Source organism: Notolepis coatsorum (assembly GCF_963971535.1).
Source record: "Notolepis coatsorum genome assembly, chromosome: 3".
In the NCBI taxonomy this organism is placed as follows: domain Eukaryota; kingdom Metazoa; phylum Chordata; class Actinopteri; order Aulopiformes; family Paralepididae; genus Notolepis; species Notolepis coatsorum.
Window position 1 is genome coordinate 164,691,511 of NC_140167.1, and position 17,634 is coordinate 164,709,144.

The 17,634-nt window shown below is 49.9% G+C and overlaps 1 protein-coding gene across 1 annotated transcript in view; it reads left to right on the top strand.

The window, feature by feature from the left end:
• The window catches only part of slc4a10b (solute carrier family 4 member 10b), a gene marked incomplete at both ends in the record, with an annotated part of 308,140 nt that overhangs the window by 214,958 nt on the left and 75,548 nt on the right, over positions 1-17,634 (top strand). The window contains 3 exons of the mRNA XM_084311423.1: positions 1,243-1,348; positions 1,728-1,889; positions 2,064-2,177. Coding sequence (XP_084167549.1) covers positions 1,243-1,348; positions 1,728-1,889; positions 2,064-2,177 — 382 coding nt within the window. The remainder of the gene's footprint in view (positions 1-1,242; positions 1,349-1,727; positions 1,890-2,063; positions 2,178-17,634) is intronic.

The following is a 17,634-nucleotide window of genomic DNA, read 5'->3' on the forward strand; positions in this document are numbered from 1 at the left end:
AATCACAAACCTTTATATTTAAACTCGTAAGCCACTGAGGTTACCCTCATTTACAGCAATGACGAGCTCACAAAACAAGACACAGTTATGTATCAGCAATTTTTATATAGATCCCCTTGGGGGAAATTCGGGCGTCATAGCAGCATGGGCGAGGGGGGAGTGGAGGTACAGGTATGGGCAGGGTTATTTTAGGCAATAAAATTAGATCTGAATATTACAGTGTAAATAAACTGCAGATGAGGGTCAGTACGCCCTATCGGTTATAATATACGTTGCGATAAATATAGGCAATAAAGATTCTCATATAAATATAGGCAATAAAGATTCTCATTACTCATACTATGAGGAAAAGTAAACCGTATACACAAGGTGCAGGTGAGGGTCTGTATCCTAACTGGCATGATATACGTCATATGTTGTAGTCCGTGCAGGTTTTGGTCGTTAAGAGTCAGACGCACTTAGTTTACATTTACATTTAGTCATGGTTGAAGAAGTGCGTCTTTAGTCGACGGCGAAAGATTGGACGGGTTTCGGCTGTCCTAACTGGGGTGGGTAGTTCATTCCACCATTGTGGGGCAAGGACTGAGAAAAGCATAGTGGTCATACAGGTTTTGGTGGTTAAGAGTCAGACACATGGGGCGGCTAGGTGGTGTAGTGGGCAAGGCGCTCGCCATCAACGCTGGAGACGCTGGGTTCGAGTCCAGCTCTCGGCGTTGCTATCAGCTTGGCTGGTCGTTCATACTAACACAATTGGCAGTGTTAGGGGTGGGAAAGCTGATGGGTGGGTCCTGGGCGTTGTGGACAGCGACCTCTACAGTTCGGTCGGGGCGCCTGCACAGCGAGGGTAGGATCTGGAGGGAGGTAGTGTGACCTTCCACACGTTACACTCTCCCGGTGAGAATCTGCGCTGCCAGGCTGGCTACCGGCTGGCTGCACATGTGTCGGAGGAAAGCATGTGACAGTCTCTGGCCTCCCGGACCAACAGTAGGGGGGAGTGCGCAACAACCAGGAAGGGGGTTGGGAATTGGCATAACGACTAACAGTGGGATGGGAGAAAAACCGGAAAAAGGAGGGGGAAAAAAAGATTAAAAAAAAAAAAAAGAGTCAGACACATTTAGTGCTCAGACGTTCCTAGTAGTTCTCCAGTTCTGCATTTCTGAAAAGGAATCCTTGACAGACAGGTGAGGGATCTCTTTTTCCAGTGACTCACGTGTCCACGTGCCCCCCCCCCCCCCCCCACAGGTGTTCATGCATGGAGCCCACCGACCCCAGTAACAGCACCTTGAAATACTGGGAGGTCAACAATATCACCGCTTCAGAGATCTACTGGGAGGCCCTGGAGGTCAAGGTATCGCACAGAGCAGTCACGGACAACCTGTACACAGGAGTAACTGGAAATGATCTGATTAAAGACAAAGGCAGAGAGACTGAAAAGAGCACATTTTAGGCTTGTTCCCCCATAAAGTGGCATCGTCGCCCAGATGGAGTAGGCTCAGCGGAGGAGATTAAGGATATGCGGGCTGGATTATGTTGGATTAGCCACGCCAAATCACTATAAAAGCACTTCTTCTCTTTTTTGGTACTCAATTGAAGTTTTTGTAGACGGGGGATGCACGTGGTAATCTTAAATCTACAGACGTTAATGTTAATCCCATGTAGGCCTGGCGAGTTTGCTGCGTTTGACCCCGCTGCCCCTCTACCTGTCCTTGTTGTCGTGGTTGTTGCAGACCTGCGTTGACAAGCGAGGGGAGTTTGTGGGCAAGGCCTGTGGCCCCCACGGCCCCTACATCCCCGACGTCCTCTTCTGGTGCGTCATCCTCTTCTTCTCCACCGTCTTCCTGTCTGCCTTCCTCAAAGAGTTCAAGTTCAAGAGCTACTTCCCCACCAAGGTACATCTGTTCCACTGTGTGCTCGGTGGGCTTTTGGATGGTAGAACGGTGCAGTGGCGCACTCTAGCGGTGATATGCAGGTAGTGCGTAGTCTGTGGAAAGTTCAGTACAGTTTGTTTGCTCACACTGAGGAATCATTCTGATCCAGATACGTTTGTTTCCTCCTCTTCTCAGGTGAGATCCATTATCAGTGACTTTGCTATCGTCTTCACCATCTTCATCATGGTCACAGTGGATTATGCCCTAGGCATTCCTTCTCCAAAACTAAAGGTTCCCAGTGTGTTTAAGGTGAGTTACACTGCAGCATGTATTATATATATATATATAATTATTATCCAGATATTGCTCCATTTGTGTGCCACCATTTAAAAAAATGTGTTTAAAAACTGACACTGTAAGGATGGCTCTACTGCTATTCGTTTTTACTGAATCTGCACTTATATTTCATTCATTCATATACACCAGTGATATCATCGGGGACATTAAATCCTTGTGTTGTGTTAATTACAGCTCAGTGAAATGATAAGGTATCAGTCCCTATAAGACAAGGTGTTGTGTTAATTACAGCTCAATGAAAAGATAAGGCATCAGTCCCTATAAGACAAGGTGTTGTGTTAATTACAGCTTAATGAAATGATAAGGTATCAGTCCCTATAAGACAAGGTGTTGTGTTAATTACAGCTTAATGAAATGATAAGGTAGCAGTCCCTACAAGACAAGGTGTTGTGTTAATTACAGCTTAATGAAATGATAAGGTAGCAGTCCCTAAAGACAAGGTGTTGTGTTAATTACAGCTTAATGAAAATGATAAGGTAGCAGTCCCTAAAGACAAGGTGTTGTGTTAATTACAGCTCAATGAAATTATAAGGTAACAGTCCCTAAAGACAAGGTGTTGTGTTAATTACAGCTCAATGAAAATATAAGGTAGCAGTCCCTATAAGACAAGGTGTTGCTGTTTTTCATTTCATTGAGCTGTAATTAACACAACACAAGGATTCAATGCCCCTGATGACATCACTGGTGGCCCATATTCAAACTCATTTACTCTCAATAAACTGTCAAACTAAATGACTGTGTGTAAAACCTTTTAGAGTTTTGGGATGTGTGTGAGATTATGAGCAAAATAATCTCTGAAGGACCACAAGGGAAACAAGCTGTGACGGTTTACTGTGTAAAACATGTTTCATAGTTTATTTTCGTCTATGTGGCATCAATTGGGGCGACAATGGCTCGGGAAGTAGAGCAGTCGTCTGGTAATCCGGAGTTTCGCGGTTCGATTGCCGCTCCTCCCTTGCAGCGTGCCGATGTGTTCTTGAGCAAGATACTTAACCCCTAACTGCTCCCGATGAGCAGGTCGGCACCTTCTGACCCCTTGATTTGAACCTTTTTGACCAAAGTGCACTTTTTTTGTACTGACTGAATTTATTTATTAGACTTGACAGATCAGCTATATAAGGATCCTGTTCTAACAGTGTCATGTTTCCTGTGTTTTAATAATGTCATGTATGTGTAACGGAGGTACCGCAGTCTATCCACAGTCACGAGGTACAGTAAGTGAAGTGGCTGTGGACGTTAAGCGGTACTGCAAGTAAACTCACTCCCCAGAGGCATCCAGACCCAGTAGCAAGAAGTGAATTCACCTCTTGGTATAGTGGTCTGTGATGCCGCCCGCGACACGGGAGACCGGGGTTCAACTCCCACTCAGGGCGATCCCTTAACAGGGGTCGAATCAAAACAAACACAACGCAGTAAGATCACACCGGCTACACGTGGTGCCGTGACCCGGATGCCCTGGGTGGAGTGAGTTTAGGGGGGTGAGTGTAACGGAGGTACCGCAGTCTATCCACAGTCACGAGGTACAGTAAGTGAAGTGGCTGTGGATGTTAAGCGGTACTGCAAGGAAACTCACTCCTAGTGAGATCTTTTTTTTTTCTCTTCTCTTTCTTTTCTTTTTTATTCTTTATCATTATTATTATTATTTTAATTTTTCTTGTTTAACTGTGGATTGTGTTTCTTTTATAATGGTGTAAATGATTATTTGTGTAAATAAGGTTATACGCCGACCATTAAGAAAATACATGTTAGTTTAGGAATAAGGGGCAGGTAAGTATAAGATTTATTCTTCTTCCTGCTCCTTTTGTCCATGGAATGGCTATTTATGATTTTTTAATGAAGAAACTATGATTGTATTATTCCATGTGGCAAATAAAAACTCTGAACTGAACTGAACTCCCCAGAGGCATCCAGACCCAGTAGCAAGAAGTGAATTCACCTCTTGGTATAGTGGTCTGTGATGCCGCCCGCGACGCGGGAGACCGGGGTTCAACTCCCACTTAGGGCGATCCCTTAACGGGTCGAATCGAAACAAACACAACGCAGTAAGATCACACCGGCTACATATGTCTCTTGTCCCTTGTTTTGTCCTGGATGTGTATAAGTGCAGTTGTTTGCCGTATTCATGCCTTAAATTTCCCCTTGCGGGACTAATAATTTTTTTTTTATTGAATTTTATTGAATTGCATGGTTGCCTCTGTCTGTGTGTGAATGTGTGAGTGAATGGGTAAAATATGAGGAACAAAATTGTAAAGCGCTTTGGATAAAAGCTCGATATAAATGCACCATTTATCAATGCCAATATTGCACAACTGCGGCCTGTAAGATCGTCAGGGTTCTGAGACACGCGTTGCACCGCCAAGGTTTAGTAACAATACAGATTGAGCTGGACAGAGAACCTTATGCTGCAGAAAGTACGAGGCGTGTCATAATCAAGACATCAGTCATAATGATGTGAGTCTGAATAACAACAACAATTCAAAACTCGAAGAGGTTTTGCACATATTAGGAATGTCTCACCACTAAGTGTGTCTGACTCTTAATCACTAAGTGTGTCGGACGTGGGGCGGCACGGTGGCACAGTGGTTAGCACTGCTGCCTCACAGCAAGAAGGTCCTGGGTTCGAACCCCAGCAAGGGGCCTCCAAACTCTGTGTGGAGTTTCCATGTTCTCCCTGTGTTCGCGTGGGTTTCCTCTGGGTACTCCAGTTTCCTCCCACACCATAAAGACATGCATGTTAGGCATGGACTACAGATGGAAACTAGCTAATTAGCTCAAATCTGGCACATTTACAAAAAATAAATAAATACATTTAAATAACCACCAAAACCTGCACGATTACAACATATGATGTATATCATGCCAGTTAGGGTACTGCACCTTGTGTATACTGCACCTTGTGTATAGATTCAAGATGCAAGATTCAAGAGGTTTATTTATCACATACATACCAGGGCATATACCAGGGCCATGCCCGCTTCGATTGTGCAAGAATACAATAGTAAATAAAAAGTAGAAGATGATAAAGTAGACATAAAATAGATATGATAAAATACTCTTAATCATAGTATATAATTCAGATATAAATTCTCTATTACCTATATTTATTGTAACATGTAATATAACTGTAGCTGAGGGGCTACACAACCCGGACTGTATTAAAAGATTGTTTAGATTAAACCACTACTAAATATTATTACTTGCCAGACAGTACAGTTAGATAAATATGGCAGACACTCAATTGATGGCACGGGGACAAGGATATCAAGTTTACAGTATTTTAATCGTCATATCAATTATACAACTGAATTATCACGTTGCTCTTTTAATAGTAGAATGTCAGAGTATCAAAGTCAGGGGGAATGAATATTTCCTAGGTTAAGAATACTCGACCGGAGCTCTGCAGGGAGTGAGAGGAGGTGATACAGGGCAAAGCAAGGGGGGTAGCTGGAGACGATGATTTCCCTCTCTGGAGTTGTAATCTCCGGAGGAATTGAAGAATGGTCGGATAATCCTGTGGTCGCTGAAGAAAAGGGGTCTCGTACGGAACCGGTCCTTGTAATCCTAGCGCCCGATGGCAGGGTTAATAGCTCTTAATCCAAAGCCCGATGGCATAGATGGTAGCTAGCTAGCTTCGTTTGTACTGGAAGCTAGCCCGATGACGGTCTTCAGGGAGTAGTTAGATCCAAACGCTGATGGTTTTAACTATACGTTTCTCCACGTTACTTCGCTTACACAAGTCACTATACTGCGCCAATAATGGCTCTACAATATTATGGTCGTATCTAAGTAGCTACTAGCTATCCGTAACGATACACCGCTGGTAGGTCTGTGTACAATTGTACCGAACGTATTACAATCTCGCTCTGCTGCTTCTCCTGTTATGATACTGCCGACTCGTTACTTCCACTGCTGTTAGGTTACTGCTCACACGGCTGCTTGCGCCATCTACAATATATATACTCAGACTGATTTCTAGAGCGCAGCCGATTTACCTGTCCGGAATCAATGCGCCTGCTATGGGCATGTCTGAACTTGCCCGGACACGTCTTTGAACTCTGTCTGAGGGGCTCGTCTGCTGGCGCCTCCAATGTCAAGGGCGGTGCCCAATGAGGCGAGCTAATAATACTATGGTGCAAACGGATGGCTTAAAGGTATATAGCTTATATATATAAACAATATACAAGTTATACAAAATAATAAATGCAGACTTTCAGTATTAATCTGGACCCTTCAGAACAGCCGCCTCCTAATTAGTCCGCACCTAATTAGTAAATAAATGGGCACAGATTAAAATTAAAGTCAAGTCAACTTCTCCATAATGTGCTATGGGGAGTTGGAAATAATCTATAAAGTCAGTGGGTTATCGTCGTCGTCAGGGGGTTTAGGGATCTCAGGCAGCTCTATCAACTTGGCTACTGGTCTGGTGTAGGTCCGCCCTTGGACGATGACTTCTGCCGCTCTGACCTTCCCATCGGAACCAGTAATCACTCTGCTCACACGGCCGGCCGGCCACGTAGCTCGGGGTAGTGACTGGTCTATTATCATCACGACGGTATTCACTGTCAGGTTGTCCCTGTCTTTAACCCACTTCTGACGGGCTTGAAGGGATGGCAGATAGTGTAGGAGGAAGCGGGCCCAAAACTGGTCGGCCAGTATTTGGCTGTGTCTCCACATCCTCCGGCCGTTCATCTCGTCCTGTCTGTACACCGTCTGAGGAAGGGCAGGGTCCAGCCGCTCCATCAAGAGGTAGTTTGGGGTGATGGGGTCGATGTCCGCTACGTCGCTTGAAACGTAGCCGAGGGGCTTAGAGTTCAGGACGCCCTCGATCTCTGTGAGGACCGTAGCCAGGACTTCCTCGCCCACGGTCTGGGCCCCAAGTACGGTGTACATAGCAGTCTTTATGGATCGGACCTCTCTCTCCCACGTTCCCCCGAAATGGGGGGCGTTCGGGGGGTTGAACTGGAAGGTGACCTGAGCAGGAGCGAGGCGGATCTTGAGTTCTTCACCCATAGTCAGGAAGCTCTCTCTCAGTTCCGTGTCTCCTCCTCGGAAATGTGTCCCTTGGTCGGACAATAGCACTGATGGGGTCCCTCTCCTTGCTTGGAACCTCCGGAATGACATGAGGAACGAGTCTGTACTCATGGTCTGGAGGAGCTCAATGTGAACAGCTCGGGTGGTCATGCACTTGTACACGATGCCCCACCTCTTCTCTGTCCCTCTTCCTTTCTTGACGTTGAATGGGCCGAAGCAGTCCACGCCCGTGGAGTGGAAGGCCCGCTCGCGGAGGCGGCAGGGAGGCAGGTCGGCCATCATCGGAATACTAGGCTGTGCCCTCCACTTGCGACAGGTTGGGCAAGTCCGTTGGAATCGACGTACAGCTTCTCTCCCTTGGAGTATCCAGAAGCGCCGTCGGATCTCCGCAAAGACTCGCTCGGCCCCCGCGTGGTGCACCACCTTGTCGTACTTCTGTATGATCAGCTCTGTTATCTTGTGTCGACTGTTGAGGACGATGGGATGCTTAGCATCTTCGGTCACGTCCGGGGCCCGTCTCAATCGACCACCCACCCTGATGAGGTGCTGGGCGTCGAGCTCTGGGGCTAAGGTGAGGAGTCGACTGTCTGAGGGGACTGGCTTTTCCCCTCTCAGACAATCTAGTTCTTCTGGGAAGGAGTCTCTTTGTGCTCTCTTTAGTAGAAGAAGTTCTGCTTCCTCGTAGTTCGATGCGTCGAGGTCTGTGGTGGGGGGAAGCTCCGGGTGGTGCCATAAGAATGTCCTTTTCTGAGCACTCTCAAAGGTTAAACAGTCGTCTAGGTCCGGGTCCGTTGGAGCCGGGGCTTGAGTCAGCCCGCAGAACATAGACTTCTTTATCTCTGACTCATCTTGGTTCGCCTCCCGTGGTGTGGGGATAGGCCACTTCTCCTCCGGGAGCTTGAGGAACTCAGGACCATCACTGTAAGGGTTAGGACGTGTGAGGTCGTCTAGGGACATCCCCCGTGTGATGACATCCACCGGGTTCTGCTTGGTGTCAACGTATCTCCAACATGCTGCTCCTACCAGGTTTTGGATCTCGGTGACTCGGACTCCGACGAAAACCTTGTACCGACAGAAGTCGGACTGGATCCAGGTGAGCACGGTCATAGAGTCTGACCATAGGATGATCTCACGCACCGGTATGGTGAGTTCACTTTGTATCATCTTTGCGAGTTGCACGCCTACCAGAGCTGCGCAGAGCTCTAGTCGCGGGATCGACTGCTGCTTGCGGGGAGCTATCCTCGAGCGGGCCAGGACGAAGGCTACGTGGACTTCTCCTCCCTCTTCTCGGGCTCTCAGGTAAGCCACCGATCCGTACGCCACTTCAGAGGCGTCACTGAAGACGTGCAGGTCTATCTGACACGTCTCCAACCGCACTCTAGGGGGGAAGTAACTCCGTTGGATGGTCACATCTCGGAGTGAGTCAAGTTCATCCTCCCATTCTCTCCATGTGGAAGCCAGGTGCTCGGGTATGGGGTCGTCCCAGCCCTGCTCCTTGTCCCACAGTTCTCTCACCAGCATATTCGCCCGAGTGGTGTAGGGGAGGATACATCCCATTGGGTTGTACTGGCTGGCGAGTGTTCGGTACACGCTCTGCCGAGTGGTCAGTCTAATCTTGGACGTCTCCTGATCCGTCCTCAGGGGTGTGTGTCTGTAGTGAAGCGAGTCCGTCTTGAAATGCCAGACAAGGCCCAGGGTCATCTCTTGCGCTTCGCCTGGGGTGTGCGCCATCCAGGTCTCGCTGCTCGCGGCCTTGGTCTCTGGGGGGAGGCTTCGGAGGACTTGAGGGTCACTGCTGGCCCATTGTCTGAGGTCGAATCCACCTTTGACCAATGAAGCTCTTAGCTTCAGTAGGATGTTCTCTGCTTCTTCTGGCGTAGATACGCTCTGTAGGCAGTTGTCCACGCAGAAACTTCTTTCCACGCTGTGTCGGACCTCCTCGTCGGCTCCGGGGTCTTCGGCCACGTGCTTCTGTAACGCGAACGTGGTGCAGCACGGGCTGCAGGTGGTGCCGAATGGGAGTACCTCCCATTGGTATATCGAGGGTTGTTCGTCGTCGAGCCTCTCTCTCCACAGGAACCTCAGTAGAGGCTTGTCTTCCTCCATCAGTCGGACTTGTAGGAACATTCCCTTGATGTCGCCGCTGATGGCCACTTTGTCCTGACGAAAACATATCAGTACGCCGAGGAGGGAGGGGCCGAGTGTCGGGCCGGGCAGGAGCAGGTTATTCAGATTCTGTTGTCCAATCTGATAACTGCAATTGAACACGATGCGGTTCTTTCCGTTGTGGGTGACCTTGTGGTGGGGCACGTACCATGACTCTGTCGTCCTTTCTGCCTCGTGGTCATCTATTTTCTTTATATGGCCAGCCGCGATCAGCTTCTCGATCTCGGCGCGATATATCGTTGCTTGGGGGGGGGGTCTTTGGCGAGGCGCCGCTCAGTGCTCTGTAAGTAGTGGTGTGTCACTTCCTTCGGCATGTGCAGAGTGGGCATCCCTTCCCGCCTCAAGAGTGGGGTCGCGTATCTTAGCACTCCGTCGACCTCGACCCTCGTAGTCTTCTGCTCGAGTAGGACTATGGCATACTTGTCCTCCTTTGACCGAACCATTTTGCGTTCGTTCTTGAATGGCAGCGAGTCTAGTGTCCATAGCCTCTCAACGTGCTGCAAGAGGGTATCGTTTGGGTCGCTCACCTTGGTGTAAAGGCAGCGTGTGGACGTTGGTCGGTTGGAAGGCCCGGAGAGAGGGCCTTGGAGTGTCCATCCCAGTCGGGTCTTAACCGCGGCTGGGCATCCTCTGGGTCCGATGTGGACCGCGTCCGTGGGGACGATGAGGTCTGCGTGGTCGGAGCCTATGAGCAGGGTCGGTGTAGCGCCGTCGATGAGCGGTATGGGCAGTCGGCGTAGGTGTTCGTACTTCTCCCTCAGCTGTGGGATGGGGTAATCGTAGCGTGACAAACCTATGTCGTAGCTTGTGAACGCCTTGTTGATGCTGTACCGCTTCTCGGGCTGATCGATCGCTGCTATGGTGAACGAGACATTTTCACCTTTTATTGTCTTTAAGTCTCGACGAATGGTACGGATTGTCTTGGTCGGACAATAGCACTGATGGGGTCCCTCTCCTTGCTTGGAACCTCCGGAATGACATGAGGAACGAGTCTGTACTCATGGTCTGGAGGAGCTCAATGTGAACAGCTCGGGTGGTCATGCACTTGTACACGATGCCCCACCTCTTCTCTGTCCCTCTTCCTTTCTTGACGTTGAATGGGCCGAAGCAGTCCACGCCCGTGGAGTGGAAGGCCCGCTCGCGGAGGCGGCAGGGAGGCAGGTCGGCCATCATCGGAATACTAGGCTGTGCCCTCCACTTGCGACAGGTTGGGCAAGTCCGTTGGAATCGACGTACAGCTTCTCTCCCTTGGAGTATCCAGAAGCGCCGTCGGATCTCCGCAAAGACTCGCTCGGCCCCCGCGTGGTGCACCACCTTGTCGTACTTCTGTATGATCAGCTCTGTTATCTTGTGTCGACTGTTGAGGACGATGGGATGCTTAGCATCTTCGGTCACGTCCGGGGCCCGTCTCAATCGACCACCCACCCTGATGAGGTGCTGGGCGTCGAGCTCTGGGGCTAAGGTGAGGAGTCGACTGTCTGAGGGGACTGGCTTTTCCCCTCTCAGACAATCTAGTTCTTCTGGGAAGGAGTCTCTTTGTGCTCTCTTTAGTAGAAGAAGTTCTGCTTCCTCGTAGTTCGATGCGTCGAGGTCTGTGGTGGGGGGAAGCTCCGGGTGGTGCCATAAGAATGTCCTTTTCTGAGCACTCTCAAAGGTTAAACAGTCGTCTAGGTCCGGGTCCGTTGGAGCCGGGGCTTGAGTCAGCCCGCAGAACATAGACTTCTTTATCTCTGACTCATCTTGGTTCGCCTCCCGTGGTGTGGGGATAGGCCACTTCTCCTCCGGGAGCTTGAGGAACTCAGGACCATCACTGTAAGGGTTAGGACGTGTGAGGTCGTCTAGGGACATCCCCCGTGTGATGACATCCACCGGGTTCTGCTTGGTGTCAACGTATCTCCAACATGCTGCTCCTACCAGGTTTTGGATCTCGGTGACTCGGACTCCGACGAAAACCTTGTACCGACAGAAGTCGGACTGGATCCAGGTGAGCACGGTCATAGAGTCTGACCATAGGATGATCTCACGCACCGGTATGGTGAGTTCACTTTGTATCATCTTTGCGAGTTGCGCGCCTACCAGAGCTGCGCAGAGCTCTAGTCGCGGGATCGACTGCTGCTTGCGGGGAGCTATCCTCGAGCGGGCCAGGACGAAGGCTACGTGGACTTCTCCTCCCTCTTCTCGGGCTCTCAGGTAAGCCACCGATCCGTACGCCACTTCAGAGGCGTCACTGAAGACGTGCAGGTCTATCTGACACGTCTCCAACCGCACTCTAGGGGGGAAGTAACTCCGTTGGATGGTCACATCTCGGAGTGAGTCAAGTTCATCCTCCCATTCTCTCCATGTGGAAGCCAGGTGCTCGGGTATGGGGTCGTCCCAGCCCTGCTCCTTGTCCCACAGTTCTCTCACCAGCATATTCGCCCGAGTGGTGTAGGGGAGGATACATCCCATTGGGTTGTACTGGCTGGCGAGTGTTCGGTACACGCTCTGCCGAGTGGTCAGTCTAATCTTGGACGTCTCCTGATCCGTCCTCAGGGGTGTGTGTCTGTAGTGAAGCGAGTCCGTCTTGAAATGCCAGACAAGGCCCAGGGTCATCTCTTGCGCTTCGCCTGGGGTGTGCGCCATCCAGGTCTCGCTGCTCGCGGCCTTGGTCTCTGGGGGGAGGCTTCGGAGGACTTGAGGGTCACTGCTGGCCCATTGTCTGAGGTCGAATCCACCTTTGGCCAATGAAGCTCTTAGCTTCAGTAGGATGTTCTCTGCTTCTTCTGGCGTAGATACGCTCTGTAGGCAGTTGTCCACGTAGAAACTTCTTTCCACGCTGTGTCGGACCTCCTCGTCGGCTCCGGGGTCTTCGGCCACGTGCTTCTGTAACGCGAACGTGGTGCAGCACGGGCTGCAGGTGGTGCCGAATGGGAGTACCTCCCATTGGTATATCGAGGGTTGTTCGTCGTCGAGCCTCTCTCTCCACAGGAACCTCAGTAGAGGCTTGTCTTCCTCCATCAGTCGGACTTGTAGGAACATTCCCTTGATGTCGCCGCTGATGGCCACTTTGTCCTGACGAAAACATATCAGTACGCCGAGGAGGGAGGGGCCGAGTGTCGGGCCGGGCAGGAGCAGGTTATTCAGATTCTGTTGTCCAATCTGATAACTGCAATTGAACACGATGCGGTTCTTTCCGTTGTGGGTGACCTTGTGGTGGGGCACGTACCATGACTCTGTCGTCCTTTCTGCCTCGTGGTCATCTATTTTCTTTATATGGCCAGCCGCGATCAGCTTCTCGATCTCGGCGCGATATATCGTTGCTTGGGGGGGGGGTCTTTGGCGAGGCGCCGCTCAGTGCTCTGTAAGTAGTGGTGTGTCACTTCCTTCGGCATGTGCAGAGTGGGCATCCCTTCCCGCCTCAAGAGTGGGGTCGCGTATCTTAGCACTCCGTCGACCTCGACCCTCGTAGTCTTCTGCTCGAGTAGGACTATGGCATACTTGTCCTCCTTTGACCGAACCATTTTGCGTTCGTTCTTGAATGGCAGCGAGTCTAGTGTCCATAGCCTCTCAACGTGCTGCAAGAGGGTATCGTTTGGGTCGCTCACCTTGGTGTAAAGGCAGCGTGTGGACGTTGGTCGGTTGGAAGGCCCGGAGAGAGGGCCTTGGAGTGTCCATCCCAGTCGGGTCTTAACCGCGGCTGGGCATCCTCTGGGTCCGATGTGGACCGCGTCCGTGGGGACGATGAGGTCTGCGTGGTCGGAGCCTATGAGCAGGGTCGGTGTAGCGCCGTCGATGAGCGGTATGGGCAGTCGGCGTAGGTGTTCGTACTTCTCCCTCAGCTGTGGGATGGGGTAATCGTAGCGTGACAAACCTATGTCGTAGCTTGTGAACGCCTTGTTGATGCTGTACCGCTTCTCGGGCTGATCGATCGCTGCTATGGTGAACGAGACATTTTCACCTTTTATTGTCTTTAAGTCTCGACGAATGGTACGGATTGTCATGGTCTCCTCTGGACCCCGAAAGTCCAACTGGGTCGCGGCGGAGGCGAGGAGGAGAGTCTTCTCCGACCTGTCGTCGAGGACGGCGTAGGTGTCGAGTACCTTGTCCCCGTGACTGAGGAGTACTCGTACCACCTTGAGGAGCACCCGGGAGCTCCCACTCTTCGCGGGATCAATGTAGAGTACTTCTGCTCTCGAGCTGCTCTGTGGGGCGGGTTTCCGCTTGTTGCTTTCGTGCAGTGCTTCGAGGTGGGTGCCGTCACACTTGCCACACTTCTTCTTAAGGCGGCACTCGGCTGCCATGTGGCTGCGCGTGCAGCGGAAACAACGGCGGTTTGCTTTAATCCACTGACTTACGTCGGCGGCGGTCAGTTTCTTAAATGCGTCGCACTGTGACAGCCAGTGTTCGTTGTCGCAATATTGGCATGCGATCTTCCATTTTCCCTTAGCGGGGGGGTTATGACTCTTCTGTCGTGGCACCGACTCGGCCTGGTGCATCACGGTGATGGGCCGGCTTTGGTCTTTAAACCTTCTCGGTCCCTCTTTAATGTTCGAGCCACCCCATGCGAAGGTGTCAATCCTTAGGCTGCTGACCTCTCTGGCTAGGAAGTCAGCGAGGTCCAGGAGTGATTGTTCTGGGCCATTGGGGTCACAGTGATTTCTTTGCCGCCGAAAACGTTCTTGGCGGAATGGGGGGAGCTTCTCTAATATACGCTCCACGTTGGAGTTGGCGTACAACTCGTACATCCCCTTCTCTCGTTGTGACCCGAGCATCCCTACCAGGGATTGTACTTTGACGGATAGGTCGTCCAGGGCTCGATTGTCTTTAGCTGGGGGGAGACGTTCAATCTCACGTATCTCCTGAATGACATAGTCCCATGTACGTCCGTAACGTGCGTCGAGGGCCACCAGGGCATCAGAATAGGGAGTCTGTGAATTGGAATATGCCAGCGCTATGTTGTGCGCTCTAGTTACCTTGAGGTGCTTAAGGAGGATGGCATACTTGTAGGACTCATCCTGTACTCCGGACATAATTGTCTCTAGGCACATACGCAGTTCGGTATACTGCGCTCTGTCTTCTCTTGTGAAGTCTGGGAATGTGGGTGTCCCAATGTAGGATGCCATGGATGGCTGTGACACTGACGCCCATAGGGGGAGAGGCCTCCTTGGCGAGTCTCCTCGTACGTGGGGTCGTTGGTTTGTGCTGGGCGGGAACCAGTGGCTGGGCCCCCAGGCACTATTCCTCGGTGCTGTCTGTTGCTCGAACTCCCCACTGGGACGGGTTGGGGGTTCATAACGCCGCGCATCGGGACTGAGACCGGGGCTGCACTGTTCCTCCTGGTCTGAGATGGGTGCGTGCAGGTGGGCTTTCTGTCCTCCCTCGTCCTCCGCTAGGCTTTGTAGTCGCTCGGTTAGCTGCTCTGCAACGTAAGCAGGTTCTTCCCGTAGGCTGGGTCCCGTGTAGCTTTGTCGGGGAGGGGAGGGTGCCCTCGACCCGTGTCGTGATGATCTCCGGGAGCTCCGGGTGGAAGAGTGGGGCGTCACTCTCTGGAGCGCTTGCTCCATCATTTGTGCTTGTAAATGGTCTCGTTCCGCCTCGCGCTGTGCATTGGCTGCTTCACGCTGTGCATTGACTGCGTCGCGCTGTGCCTCGCGCTGTGCATTGGCGCGGTCTCGCTCCATGGTTTCTTGAGCCTGGAGGCGCCTCTCTTCCAGTCTGAGATGTTCGCGCTCACTCTCTCGTTGCGCTTGGAGACGTGCACGCTCACCCTCTTGTTGCGCCTGGAGGCGGTCACGCTCACCCTGGAGGCGGTCTCTTTCGGCTGAAGCTGTCAGCGTGGCGATCAGGACTTGCGCTAGCCTCTGGTCGGCCTCGCTTGGGGATGACGCTGATGATGGTGATCTGGAGTTGGCTGGGCTTGGCGGTGACCTGGTCTCTTTACGCGCTCCGAGGTCCATCTCGGGGGCGCTGTACTTTATCTTCTCCCACGCTCCGAGATCCATCTCGGGGGCGCGGTGCTCTTTTCTCTGGTGCGCTCCGAGGTCCATCTCGGGGGCGCATTCTTTATCATCTTGCGCTCCGAGGTCCATCTCGGGGGCGCGTTCTGTACCTTCTTGCGCTCCGAGGTCCATCTCGGAGGCGCGGTCTTTATCTTCTTGCGCTCCGAGGTCCATCTCGGGGGCGCGGTGGTCTATGGGCATAGTCAAGTCATGTCCCGCTTGTCCCCCCCCCCCGTGAGCTAAGTCAGTTTCACTTAAACTAGCTTGGGTCTCTACCGGTGGGGTTGACAGGTCGATAAGGTTGGGCATACTTAAGCTACTAATTTTATCCTTGCTTAACGTCCTTTTAGATAAGCTAGGAGGTAGATCTACAGCGTAGTTCTCCAAGTGGGGAGGGGGCTGACACTGGCACCTAGGGCGCTCTAATGGGGGAGAGCCGTTTGGAGAGTGTCCGCCGCTGGCCATATTATTATTAATATGATTATTATTACTGATACCCTCCGGCTCGAAGGACCAATTGTAGCTGAGGGGCTACACAACCCGGACTGTATTAAAATATTGTTTAGATTAAACCACTACTAAATATTATTACTTGCCAGACAGTACAGTTAGATAAATATGGCAGACACTCAATTGACGGCACGGGGACAAGGATATCAAGTTTACAGTATTTTAATCGTCATATCAATTATACAACTGAATTATCACGTTGCTCTTTTAATAGTAGAATGTCAGAGTATCAAAGTCAGGGGGAATGAATATTTCCTAGGTTAAGAATACTCGACCGGAGCTCTGCAGGGAGTGAGAGGAGGTGATACAGGGCAAAGCAAGGGGGGTAGCTGGAGACGATGATTTCCCTCTCTGGAGTTGTAATCTCCGGAGGAATTGAAGAATGATCGGATAATGCTGTGGTCACTGAAGAAAAGGGGTCTCGTACGGAACCGGTCCTTGTAATCCTAGCGCCCGATGGCAGGGTTAATAGCTCTTAATCCAAAGCCCGATGGCATAGATCAGGGATCGGCAATAGGTGGCCCGCGGGCCGAAATTGGCCCGCCAGCAATAATTTCTGGCCCGTCAGTTTATTTTGAGAATATGATATTTATTTTATTTTAATCTTTTTTTTTATTATTATTATATTTATATTATATTATATTATATTAATATTATATATATATATATATATATATATATATATATATATATATATATATATATATATATATATATATATATTCTTTTTATTATATGCATACTTTATGTTTTATCCATGTTGAGAGTGAATAACAGGTGAGTGCAATGTACTGTGCTATAGGCTTGCTCAAAGTGAGGTGGACAGCGCTGGTGCTGAAATGGGAAACACACAAGTCCATGAAATAAAAACACCAGTTCAGTAAATCATTCAAGCTTTATCTTTACTCGAGTCATGACTGACGGCACCACACATGCATGTGAACAGTAATGCAATAAAAAACAATGGAAAAACAATGCAATTAACTTTAAAGAAAAAGAGTGCTTGAAGAAGCTCCTGAAATGACGGCGCCACGCTATAGGTATTTGAATTAAATGAAAAATACAATTTGGCATTAAACAGTAATGCAATTAAACATCTTTAGGTAGCTTCTTGCAAAGAGGAAATACCAACTCAGGCGCCAGAAGAGGAAACTACGACTTCCAAGACACAAACAAAACGAGGAGTCATATTTAAAATACGGGTTTATCGCAAAACGTGTCTCTTGCGTGTTCACATGGCAACACAAGGCTGATTGATTGATTGATTGATTGAAAACTTTATTAACCGATTGCAGAATAGGTTCAATGAAGCAAGCAACTGTGTTCAAGTTGGGTGGACATGGGTGGGCATTCAACGCGAGTGGACATTTGACATATTTCAAACATTAGCATGGATTGAGGAGGAAGCAGAAACAATAATAAGCCCAGGTCTGCCTGCATTATGGTGAGTTGTACATTTGATGTATAATACACCCGCTGTGGTGCTTCAAATCAAATGCACCCTACTGATCTGTTGATGTGTAATAATAATAATAATAATAATAATAATAATAATAATAATAATAATAATAATAATAATAATAATACATTCGATGTATAATACACCCGCCGTCGGTGCTTCAAATCAAATGCACCCTACTGATCTGTTCATGTGTTATACTAATAATAATACATTCGATTTATAATGTGAGCACCTGCATTAAAATCAAATTACTGATCTGTTC